This window comes from Lampetra planeri, chromosome 11 (genome assembly GCF_965212315.1).
Source record: "Lampetra planeri chromosome 11, kcLamPlan1.2.h2, whole genome shotgun sequence".
Taxonomy (NCBI): Eukaryota; Metazoa; Chordata; class Hyperoartia; order Petromyzontiformes; family Petromyzontidae; genus Lampetra; species Lampetra planeri.
In genome coordinates, this window is record NC_136117.1 from 15,097,029 (window position 1) to 15,109,389 (window position 12,361).

At 49.1% G+C, this 12,361-nt stretch overlaps 1 protein-coding gene across 1 annotated transcript in view; it reads right to left on the minus strand.

Moving 5' to 3' along the window:
- EXOC4 (exocyst complex component 4) overlaps positions 1-12,361 on the minus strand; it is a 106,383-nt gene that overhangs the window by 43,674 nt on the left and 50,348 nt on the right. The window contains exon 11 of the mRNA XM_078598996.1: positions 155-374. Within this exon, the coding sequence (XP_078455122.1) occupies positions 155-374 (220 nt within the window). The remainder of the gene's footprint in view (positions 1-154; positions 375-12,361) is intronic.

Sequence of the window (12,361 nt, forward strand, 5' to 3'; positions counted from 1 at the left end):
GACAAATTTAATTAAAAATGAAATAAACATAAACCCCATTGCAAGCACATGGGCAGACGTTTAAAGTGCGAGTTGATGTTGTTGGACCAGCTGAAAACTCAAGGGCCCAAGGCAGGAGTCGCCCCCGCCCGAGTGAGCGGGGGGCGCGACCCACCTGCAGCAGAGGCCTCTGCACGGCGAGGGCCTTCATGGTGTCGGCGTTGGCCAGCGTCTTGAGGGGATCGGCCACCTTGGTGACGGCCTCGATCTCCTTGTTGATCTCCAGGTGCACCTGGTTGAGGAAGATGTTCTTGACGTACTGCGTGAGGAACTCGCGCAGGGTGCACTGCTTGCCAGGCCCGTAGCCCATCGCCTGCTCCGTCTCCTTGATGAACCTTCGCGCGAGAGGAGACACGCGCGGGAGGGTCGCGGGAGGGAGGTGGACTCGGGGGTTGACGCGGCGACGCGGGTGGGCGTCACAGACGGACGGGACGAGAGTCAACCGTCATTAAAACCCTTGAACTCCCCCCCCCCCCACCACCACCACATCAGAGAAAGGCGCCACTAAAAAGATCCGTCCCAATAGATGTTGGAGCGAACGTGGACTGAATCACCCTCACAGACATTCGATCAGCTGTCCTGATTCCGTCACGATTCTATCCAATACATTTACTTTTGTTTACATTGCGGTGAATTGGAGCGTCTCTAGTGCCTGCAGGGGATCGCGTGAAGCCATTGCACACCAGTGAGGCAAATACAAACATAACTGATTCTCACACGCATGCTGCCATGCATCTAAAGAATCATTCAAACTCGAGGTCGCTATGTGAGGTCAGAGGTCAGAGCGGTGAACCGGCACCGCTGAGAGCCTGGATTTCAATCCAGGTACCGACCGGCCTGGGATTAAAACGGGTTCCCAGGTATAGCCAGTCGATAGTCCCAGCCCGGTCACGAATGACGGCACAAAAACATCCCATCACATTCAATCTGGTTGTGCACTTAATTTCGCTCGTTGCCAACACTGTAAACTATCCATTTTTCATCTAGATTTGAAGCTTTCGTGACTGCAGGAATCCGTACTCTTTGCTTCTTTCGGTAAAGTCACGTAGGTATAAAATAAAATAAATCATGACGTTTCGATTGCAACACAAGCAATCATCATCAGGTGGGAAAACCACAGCAAGATTTTTTTTTTTGCTGAAGTGGGAGAGAGATGCCGTGGTAAGAGGTTATATAGGTAAGAAAGGGGGGAGAGAGAGGGGGGGTGTGGGGTAGGGGAGCGCTGCGTGGACGCTAGGAGAGGGACGTGAAGCTGGACGGGGGTAAATTGGGCAGGGCTGGAAGTGGGAGACCGAGAGAGCTGGAGATGTTTTCCGAGACCAAGGTGCTCTGCAAACCTTCGGGCTACTATCAAAGGTTTGTTCATGAAACCATCCAGATATATAAACATAGACATAACTTCAACCGAGAAGATGGATACAAATTGAGCAATCATTGGAAGGATGTTATTAACCAGGTAAACCCCTAACTGCTTTATGGTTGTTGTCTATCATAACTGCCGGGTCTATTTTTACGAGTTAAGAAGACGCGAGGAGCCGGGCAGCGCCGCGTGGCTGAGGGTCATCGCAAACACAGAACGCGAAGCTCTCCGCTGTGTAACAAGTTCCCAGAAAAAGCCTGCTTGATTTGTTTTTTAGCTTGGGCCTTTCACCCCAGCTGCACACAGACAGCGAGGTATTTGATGTTGGCTGGAAGAGGCTGATGAGCTGCGAGACTCCGGTTTCAGAGGTGTCCAGCCCCCCCCCCACCCCCGCAAGATGGGGTCGCCAATGACGGAAGATTACGGAGGAAGTTACACGGTGAGATGAATTGAACAATCGTACGCAAACTCAAACAAAACAACAGAATGATAGAGAGGAAAAGAAAAATAACAGAAATTGTTAAACCATTATACGAAGACGGGAAAAATAACACTCGCAAATTCAGAGTTGCAAGTCACAGTTGCAAGTGTGGCATCAAGAGTGAGTTTAAGAGCATCCCTTGATGGGTATGGTCACCAAAATTCAGTTTCAGTTTGATTGATTTGGAATAACCCTGTGAGCCATTCGGCTCTTGATTTGGGTGCAACCGCAACAAACAATCAAATTACAAGCTACATTTTAATGTACTGTACGCAAATTGAAACATCCCCTACAAAACAATAAAATCTTCCAGAAAAAGCACCATTTGTTTATGCTGCGTACTAAACTGTGCAAAAAAAAAATCCCATTTTGATGTTAGATCACAATAACAATCATAATACAATTTGAATAAAAAATTTAAGTCTAACTCTACACTACATCAAAAAATCGGGCTAAACTAAACCTTTCTAGAAATTACTAAAATAATGCTATAAAAACAATGTAACAGTGATCATAAGAAATGTGATTTAAAGTTAACAATAGCGACATACATAACATATATTACTAAACCTAGCATCCTTCGCTAGCGGAATGAGTCAATCCATAATAGCAGGAGTAATAATAGTAGTAGCAGCACACTATAATCAAAATACATGATAATTTCTCGCATTGGTCATCTGTAGCTATAGATTTGATTTCAGGCCACTGGATAGCAGTGGCAGCTAGGGTTGTACGACTCCTCTAGAGCAGTTTTGAGTGATGGTCTTGTAGGTAGTGACAGCGGATATACCACCATCCACTGGCTATATATTTATATGCATAGCGGACTGAGCAGAATGGTGTGGAGACACACTTCCAAGCGCACAGCTGACATAAAGAGATCAACCGTGGCTCATATTGTTTTCTAGATCCTAACTAGGGACCTCGATCATTACGCATGTCAATGCAAGTCATCTGGACAGTGTGTGCCCTGTTTCAGTTGTTCATGTTGCTGTTCAAAATAGAAAAAAAAAAAATTTTGCTAAAATTAAGAAAATAAATCAAAGTAAATGTTGGAGGCTTTTGCCCAGCAGTGGGAAGATACAGGTCGACAACAACAACAGACAGTAAAAGACCCAGACTCACATAGAGACCCATAGACTCACACAGAGAGCTATAGGTTCATAAAGAGACCCATAGACTCACAGAGACCTGTAGACTCAAATATAGACCCAAATATACAAACTGAGACCCAAAAATGTACCAATAAACCCATAGACTGACACGGAGACCTACAGACTCACTCAGAAAACCATAGATTCAGAGACCCACAGATTCACAGCAGTGGGAAATTATGCAAAAAGAACAATAACAACGTTGCGAGACTGTGTTGGCAGTGTTGCACCGGCAAATATAAAATACGCTCATCCTGTGGCTTACATACATAAATAGTACTCACAAAAACAGCGAGTGCCTGAAACACTGAGCTTGTTATGTATTCTCCTGTTCCATGGAAGTGTTAGCAGAAGAGAATGTGTTGAGCTCCAAAAGCAATCGGTTGTACTGTAATTTGTTTTCATTAATACAACCAGCAAAAGATAGCTAACAACAGAGGGAGTTTGAATTGAGATTAATGTGTGAGAAAGGCAAGAGCGTGACTCGGCGCTTTGGAGGCAAGGGCTGGAGGCTTACGTATAGATTTGTGAAACTCCAACACCTGCTAGGCGAGCAGATGACCAAGAGATGACAGTACAGTTTATTCTGCTTGCTTACCCAGGAAAGTCTCAATAAGTCTCAATACTCTTTTTTAGGAGGGTCCTGCTAAGTTTTCGTAGCAGGTGATGCTGCTGCTGCTGTGTGATCCCGCTGCTGCTGTGTGATCCCAATTGAGTAATTCGCACAATATGTACCGCTGCTCCCGAAAGCGAGTTTCAAGTCAGACTGAGCGAACTCAAACGAGACATGGGGAGCTGGAGATGGGGGGAGGCCAGGAGGCGGGAAAGGGGGGGGGGGCAATGGGCAGCCACAGGAAGGCAGAGGGAGAGAGAGAAAGCAGAGCCAAAGAGTGGCGGGAGAGGAGATGGAACAGCAAAAAGAGGAGAGCACAGGGCGATTGGAAGGGAATTAAGGAAGTAAATGTGCAGCCTGCCGCAGTGTCTGGAACGATCACATCTCCCTGCTTTCAGAACATCCCCGACGGCATCTCGCGGCGGTGTGAATTAAAGCGGGCAGACAGTCTGACGGACGGACAGATAACGGATTTAGCAATTTTCAGAGCACTCGCCAAACAGCCTTTCAGCCCCACATTGTCTTGCTTTCTCAATTTCGGCTTTAATCAGAAATCCCAATGCAGGAACGAGATAACTTACTGCTCGCTGCCCGAGGGAGAGATACCCGCACCCCAGATCGCTCCCACCGCACGTCCGAGTCTAAACAATCTGAAAACCTTTGTACAATGAGGCTTCTTTATGTTCTTTTTTTTTTAATTCTCCCATATGGAGGCAGCAATTTCAAAACGAGGTTTCTTATGAAAAGCCAAACCCAGGCGGCGCTTCACAAATGTGCATATTTACCCGGCTGTGTTGTCGCGAGTTTGTGATTGCCGGATTAAAGCGGCAGCAGCAGCAGCAGCAGCAATTGTCCTGGAGGGGTGTCCTCGCCCCCCGCCCCCCCAAATTGAGAAGATCACAAAAAAACGATCGAACTCGCAAAGTCAATTCACACCCCCGCCCAATTTCCAGGCATTGAATGCCGTGAAACTGTTTCATCCGCAGACAGTAAGAAAATAACTCACCGCGGGGAAGAAAAACTGGTCACAGATTCGTTACTTATCAACTCGATTTTACTTTATTTGCGCATCCGCCAGCTGGGCGCCGTGGTCACAAGTGCGCGGATTGCTGTCGCACGTCTGAGATTTCAGGTGACCCTCGGGGGTGAACTCAGCCATTCAGCCCTCTGGGGGCAGATATAACAAGTTGTCCTTTGTGGATGGTCATCAATGGCTGCCTGTATGGATTTAAATGCCTCCAACACAGCAATGTGGAATTTCCAGCACTCGATCATAAAAGGTGTTTCAATCAGTGAATGTTACCTGCTAGTGCAAGTTAATTTTGTTTCACCAGGGGAAAACTCGAGAGACCAGGATTATCAGGGTCTCACTTCGATTTCTAACCATATCTTTAATTTTCTAGCCTCTTCATCACTGCAGCTCAGCTGTGGTAGAGCCTCATCACAAGCACTCATCAGCTCCGTGTCATTATCTCAACGTTCTTTCTGATTGCCCTTTCTACGGCTGCTCAAAGATTTTTCGCTGGGGGACGGCGGCGGAACCCGACGAGAGTTCGCGGTCCGGGAGGCGGCTAGTGGGGCCAGCCCGCCGGCCCAGGCCCTAATTTACGACTCTCATAAGTAATGGGAGGCAAAAGACATTCAATTACAGGAGGGCTGATCTAAATGACATTTTAATTACGTGTAATAAGCAAGCGCTTGTTAACCGTTTCTCGCACGAGTACTGGATGGGGACCGGGTCGGGACGAATCCCTCGGAACGTCGCTCTCGCTCGCGCGCCACAGCGCCGATGGGAACGTGGCCCGCTCAGTAAAGCCAAGCCACCTTCCCAATAATTGGCAAACGTCGGGTCTCAGTTTACGCTCGCGGAGGGCGCCCGTGAGCATGGAATAGCAGAAGGCGCACGAGTCATCGGTACGTGTGTGTGCATTCAGGCTAAGGGTTATGACTGCGTGAGGGTCAGATGCAGCAGCGCAACTATTGAACGCACAGGCGTTACGACGGTACCATGGCACGCCGGCCAGTGGGCCGCCGAGGAGGCAGACAATGACAGCGAGGCGCTGAATCCAACTGTGAGCCATAATGGTGGAGATGCATCCACTCGTGCGGTGGGCTGATCATTAGGAACGCTGACCAACAGAGTGGAACAACGTGGAGGTGGTCCAGAATAAACACCTCCTTGTTCGAGACCCAAAGGTCCTCCTGGCTATGACATTCCTCCTCCGCCTCTAAGACACTGGTGGAACCATCAACCGTATCAGAAGATCAACAGGTCAATGATGTGCACATCTCCTTCACAGATGGAAATTATATACGAGCCACAGCAGTGCGATTGTGGCCATGCAACCAAAACTATGGGACCATATAGTAAACCACTGTAAGTCTGCGCTCTTTCAATGGAGGAATAGCAATACTGGACAAAATCTCTTCTGCGGCCCTCTCATGACGAGCAGACGTCAACATCGGCATTTAGCTCCTGGATATATTGCCATACCCAGGAATAGAATTTAGTGCCCAAGTAAAATACAAACACTTACGGTTGACTGTCGTGGGTGTGAGACCAGTTTTCATCTCAACAGATATTAGGCCAAAGGGCAAGACCAAATATTTTACTTGCTGGTACAACTTATACCATGATATTTACATCACTCAATAAAAGTGAATTATGCAATGACCTTATTTAATGAGCAAGTTTATCAAGGGACCCACGTAAAAAAAAACTTCTGTCACCACAACATTGTCCACTCCTCGTGGAATTGAATTCAGCAGTGGTCCACAAACGGCGCTTGAAACCTGCAGCTTCTCCAGCGGAAGAGGAGGGGGGAAGACTTCACGGCGCGGCCATCACTGCGTCGCCAGCGTCTCTCGTGATTCTTGGGGTTCAAAGAAGATCAATTTGCTGTCACCGCTCCCCCTGGGGGTTTGATTTGCACGAGAGGTTTTGGAATAGCGGAGAGAGAGAGTGTGCCCTGAGGGACTCATTGACCCCGCCGCCGATCACTATTTGTTTTGTTCACGTCTGAGCTGGCAGGCGAAACGGACGGTAAAATGTGTCCTTTGACGGTCGGTGCAAACAATGCTACCTGAGCTGCTACCGCTATGACGGACGGCGGTGGGGAGCAGTGGTAACAGCTGCTCCTCGCAGCAACAAAGGGCAAGGGTTCGATTCCCGACTTGGCTCCCTTTTTGCGTGGAGTTTGTATGTCGTCCCCTGCTCTGCGTGGGGTTCCTCCGGGTTATCCCGTCTCCTCCCACAGCTAAACCTACAAAAACCTGCAAAAGTAACCGGTGCTGGCCAAACATTCCAATGCTGAAATTGCGCTCAATTTGGATTCCACGCGGCAACGTCAGCTCCGACTGTGAAGACGTGGCAGGAGACTCACTGTGAACAAGCGTACTAATCGCTGCGGTTCTACGGGGGTGAGCGGTGCGGTGGCCGAGGGCTCGTCACTCAATTACGAGGTCAAACACCAGCCGGGCTCAACTCGAGCCCATTATCAAAACGACTATCACGCTGCCGGAAGTCAAATGTAAGCATGCTCTGTATGTTGAACTTCTATGGCACCGTACGTAGCCAACCATGCTCATCGGAGGTGCCACAGCAATGTGGAATTACACCACTGGTCTAAGGCTGCCTATAGATCAAGGAACCACAGCACGTTAACTTGGGGGCTCCTTGACTCGACTAAAGATGACCACAACAGCACCTTTGTAATGGCTTGGCATGTTATGGCCCGAATGAAGTTTTAATTATAATGGTTATTAAGAATATACAATTTGGATTGATAAGGTATCAAATGTGAGAGGTGGTAACAGCTTGGGGAGGCTTTCATTCAGCAGTGGAAAGGTCACGGCTGATGATGGCGATGATCTGTCTGCACACTTGGCTGGTTTGAGCGACGTCACGGCAAGTAGCTGGGCCCTCAGGCTCCACCCTGGAAGCCCAGCGACCATTAAAGGCTCAGGTCAAGGGTTGAGATCGGGGGTCAACTCCCAAAACCCCATTATCAGTGGCCCGGGTAAGATGGGGGGGGGGGCAGTGGCGGGGGGGGGGGTACGGAGCGGTGTAGACATCGTCACGGAAGCAGACGGTGCCGTGCGTGCATCTTAACGGCTTGTCTCATGGCGAATTACAAGCTGTCCCACCGCTACGACTCATTTTATCGCAATGACAATACAGATCAGACTTGTGAGGCTTCTAATAGCAGGCCCCATTTCAAGACGCTGTACAAATGAGGTGCCGCGCGTCTGGAGATAAACTAAATAGGGATTTTCATAGTGTTATTGTACGTTATCAACGGACACGGCGGAGTTAGCCTTAGACTGATAGAAGGTACAAAGGGAAACGAGGGAAACGAGAGGACCGCGCGGCAGGGGTGAGAATGGGGGAACTTTGTACGGAGCCACACAAACAGATGAGAAGCAGAGAGTCGGGAGCCTGCCGAGCCGACAATACTTTGTTCGATGCCACCTCATCCCACTGCTTCCCTGCATCTTCTACTCCGAGCCGACGCCCCCGCTAGTGCCCGTTAGCCGCCGTTATCGATTTGAACCAACATTTAAAACGTGGCGGAACGGTGCGGTGGTGGCCACTCCTGGCGATTTCACTTTCCGAGCGAGTCGCTGGTGGGTGGAAGGCTGGCACCGTCCATACCCACAATGCAACTCGTTCAGTGTATCTAAGCCGGGGGGAGGGTAGTCCTCCCCGTGTGAAAGGGGGGGAGGGGGCAACCCCTGTGTAGAAGGGCCCCCCATCCCCCAGCTTTGGAGGGAATGTCGAAATTGTGGGTCGTTCATTTCGATCACACTGGGCGGGGGAGGTGTTATTTTATTTTTTTCTCTCTCTCCTTTGTGTGGTTTTTCTCAGTCGGCATGCTCCACTGGCTTGTGGCGTCAATAGTTTTTCAAGGACAGGGTCGTCTCTGTTGCCCTATAAACGCGCCCGGCACGTGATTGAAAGAGACAAAAAAATAAAATAAAAGCGCCGCTACGCCGGACGTTGTTCCAAGTTGATGGGCCGTGCACACCGCTGACCTTAACACGGCCGTCGTAATAAATTATGATGAGGCATCGTTCCACTTTCCACTTTGAGGTGAAAACGAAGATCTATAACTCTGGCAACGGCTGTTCCCCACCCCTCACACCCCCTTCACCCCGCGTAAGAAACTTTGATGACAAACTGTGGAGGTGAGGCCTCCCCATCCCCTCGCAACACACAGCCACCGCCTCTGAGGCATGCTGAGAGGCACGTGACCCAAGGTGTGAGTATTGTTACCAGCAGCAGCAGCAACCGCAAATGGCAAATCATGTTCCTTCCAGGACTCAAGTTTGTTTCACTATCCGGAATCGATAAATGCAATGCGCAGCCCTTTTGTCAATCCACTGCTGGATGAAGTCATCCCCACACCATGATGGTTATAGACCACACTTCACCACGTTGGTCAGAAGTGCAGTACAACAATGGCTTCAACGTCACTGCCCTCTGCTGCTCGCCTACGTGGCCAGGCAGCAGTCTATAGCACCCTTGTGTACGTGGCAGTCACTTATCCGAGCACTCTCCAGGCTCGAAGCTGCTTAGTTTCCAACATCTATCTGACAGGGCACATTCCGGTTTATTTGGTCACAGTTAACCATCAGATTTCGTACCTAGCACGGTTGGCTACGTACGGTGACAAAGAAGTTCAAGATACATAAATACATAGAGGGTGCCTTGTATGATTTTAAATCTATTACATTTTACTTTCCATAGGCATTGCTGGCAAACCAAAAACAGCGGCACATGTGGAACGGCTTCATCGCGAACACCAAAGTCCTCGTCTTTGTTTCTCAACGTCTTTACACGGGCGTCACGATACAAACAGGTGGTGGCCTCAGGGAGGAATTCAGTTGTGACCATGAAGAGGCAAGGTGAAACACAGAGCCCTCCTCTCTCCACTAACTTCGCTAATAAAGATCCGAGCCTGCCTCCTGCCCAAGCTCATCTCGTCCGCTGATCACTTAAAGCGCGCGTCCCACGCTCACAAACTCCCGGGGTGAAAGCAAAGGTGATGTTGAAGTGACTGCGACGCAGGAGTAGTTGGGCTAATTTGGAGCCCTTAATGAATTTCGTGGCTGTGGGAGGTGGGAGATGCAATCGCGGATTGGTTGGGTCAGATGCGTCTTCGTTAACGCCCGTTCGGGGAGATTTCAGGACCGCTAAGGCACGCCAATCGCCTATGTGCACTCGCATCTGTCAATTATACAACTGAGCCCCCGAAACCTCGTGAATTACACAATCAGCAGCGATTCATAACACGTACAGTACTAACTGGGTGAAGTAAAATGATTTGCTGTCTGTTGCCATAAGGGATTTTTATTTTTTAAACCAGACTAGGCAGCCAATCCGTCTTCAGTAACATCATCTTCAAAACTCAATCAATGACCTTCGTTTGGAGGCAGTTACAAGCTCTGCGCTAAATATAGACGTTACACGAAGCTCAAGGCAAGTGGACCCTGCTCATCTGCCTGCAAAGCGTTGCCCCCCCCGGCTTACTGAAATGTGCGAGTCTGGGTTCTAGCCATGTCAATCCACTGCTGGATGAATGCATTCCCTGGCTCGGAGATCTCACGTGGGGTAGCACCGTGGTCGCACCGTGCCAGTGCCGCAGAGACGTGGGTCCGAATCCTGCCACCCGACAAGTGACAGCGCGGGGGGGGGCGTGACTCAAATGCGAGTTGGCAGAGGTTGGCATCGCACCCTGCCCTCCGCTTACAATTCCAGCACTTGGTAGCAGCCCCATTTCCCCCGGCAGGCTCCACTTGAGACCCACGGGCGACGGAGCCGACAGGAAAAAGGCGGAACTTCGCCGAGTCGTGATAAAATGCGATGACGCAACACGAATAAAAAATAAAACAAGAAATCGTGCTAATGCATAAGTTCTCTAACACTTTTGGAAATGCGGTTTGATCAAGGATGTATTTAATTAGCGATAAAAATGGGAGTGCCTGCACTAGGCACGCAGGAAGGCAAGTGTCCAGAGGCCGTTTACGGTTGGTTACATTTTAAGCGTGAGACGTGCGACATCACGGGGTGACATCGTGCGGATATACGCCATCGTCCTGCCCACCATGCATAATCCTTAATTTCCAAGTCGGGCGATCCTGCAAACAAATGAACCAATATTTTCTCGGCGAAGTGCATAATAGCTACACAAACCTATCCTACAATTTAGTTCGTACTAGTTTACCTTTACGCAAGTTACCGTGGCCTATTGTTACACAGACGGATAACATCCACAGACGGACGGATGGAACAAAATCCGTCGGCACGTTTAACCGTAGTTGAAAGCGGCGTTGTGTAAAACGCGTAAACGCACCGCTCGTTCGCTCTCTCGGGGTCGTTAATATTCGCGCGGCGAGCAGACACGAGCTCGTCGCGACGGTCGCTCATTAAAAATAACTAACACCAGCTCGCAACGAGACAGCATCAACAACAATAAGAGCAGCCATATTAATAACACTGTAAAAGCAGATTAAATTAACAATTACACAGTCATGGGCGCAGGGTGTTGATGGGAGCCACGCTAGTGGGCACAGAAGTGAGAATAATTCTGGCGTTGCGGAGGGGGGCGGGGGGCGGGGCAAACGGGGGGGGGGGGGGGACGGTGGTGGGGGGGGGGTAGCAACTAGCGGAGGTGGTGCTTCATATGAAGCCTGTTAATATTAATGAGGGCACACAGAATGCAACGCTTTGGAGGCAAGGGTAAAACAAAAAAATCCTTTAACAATGTTGCTTAGCACAGGCCCAAAACGTAAAGCCGCCAGCAACAAACAGCACCATCAAAGTTGTAAAAAGTGAGAGTTAATACTTTTCTTGAATAAAAAAAAATGTTATTTTTGAAGAGCTTGGAAAAAGGGATGTTGGGAGGAAATTGTGTAGCAGTGCAATGCGAATGAAGAAGCAGAGAGAGAGAAGTGTTGTGACCTGCAGTGTGGTGAGTAGGTGGGTAAGTGGGTGGGTGAATGCGTGAGTGGGTAAGTGGGTGAGTGGTTGAGAATGTAAGCAGGTGAGTGGATGGTTGAGTGTGTTGCTGTGCCCTGCACTGTGGTGGATGAGTTCTCAAAATTGGAGCAGGAATCAACGAGTGAAGTTCACTGTAACAGTGACCATGGTAGTAGTCGTAGTGACAGAAGAGTGATAAGGAGGTGACTGACCGTCGGTGAGTGAGTGGAACGAATCAGTAACCGCTGGATTATAAATATGTAGACATTCGTTAAACTCCCAAACCCGCTGCGGATGTCTCACTGAAAAGATGGAAAATAGATGCCAATATAGAAAGTAGGTTCATGAACCCATTTTAGGTGACCTGATGAATCCCATGGTGTGTAGAAATTGTATTTTCTCCAGGCAAGTTTCTTAAATCCTGCCCAACGCTTCTGTCCACCCAGCAGTATAGTTGGCCGATCAGTAAGTCACGTGGGGTAAAGTGTGGGAACCGCCACCTCTTCAAGATGTCTGGGTCAGCGTAGAAGAGTAGGCCAAATATACCTCCAGATGGTCTCTCTCTCGAGCACCCTGCAGTCGAGGTCCCTTTCAACTGTAGATAGCATGCAAATCTATATTTATTGTTTGTGTTGACTTTTAATGTGATGGCGCTTTGAGTGGCAGATTTGTGCCATAAAGACGCCACGAATGTAAACAAAAGTAAAATTGGCTTGAGAGCCATTGCAGGGCT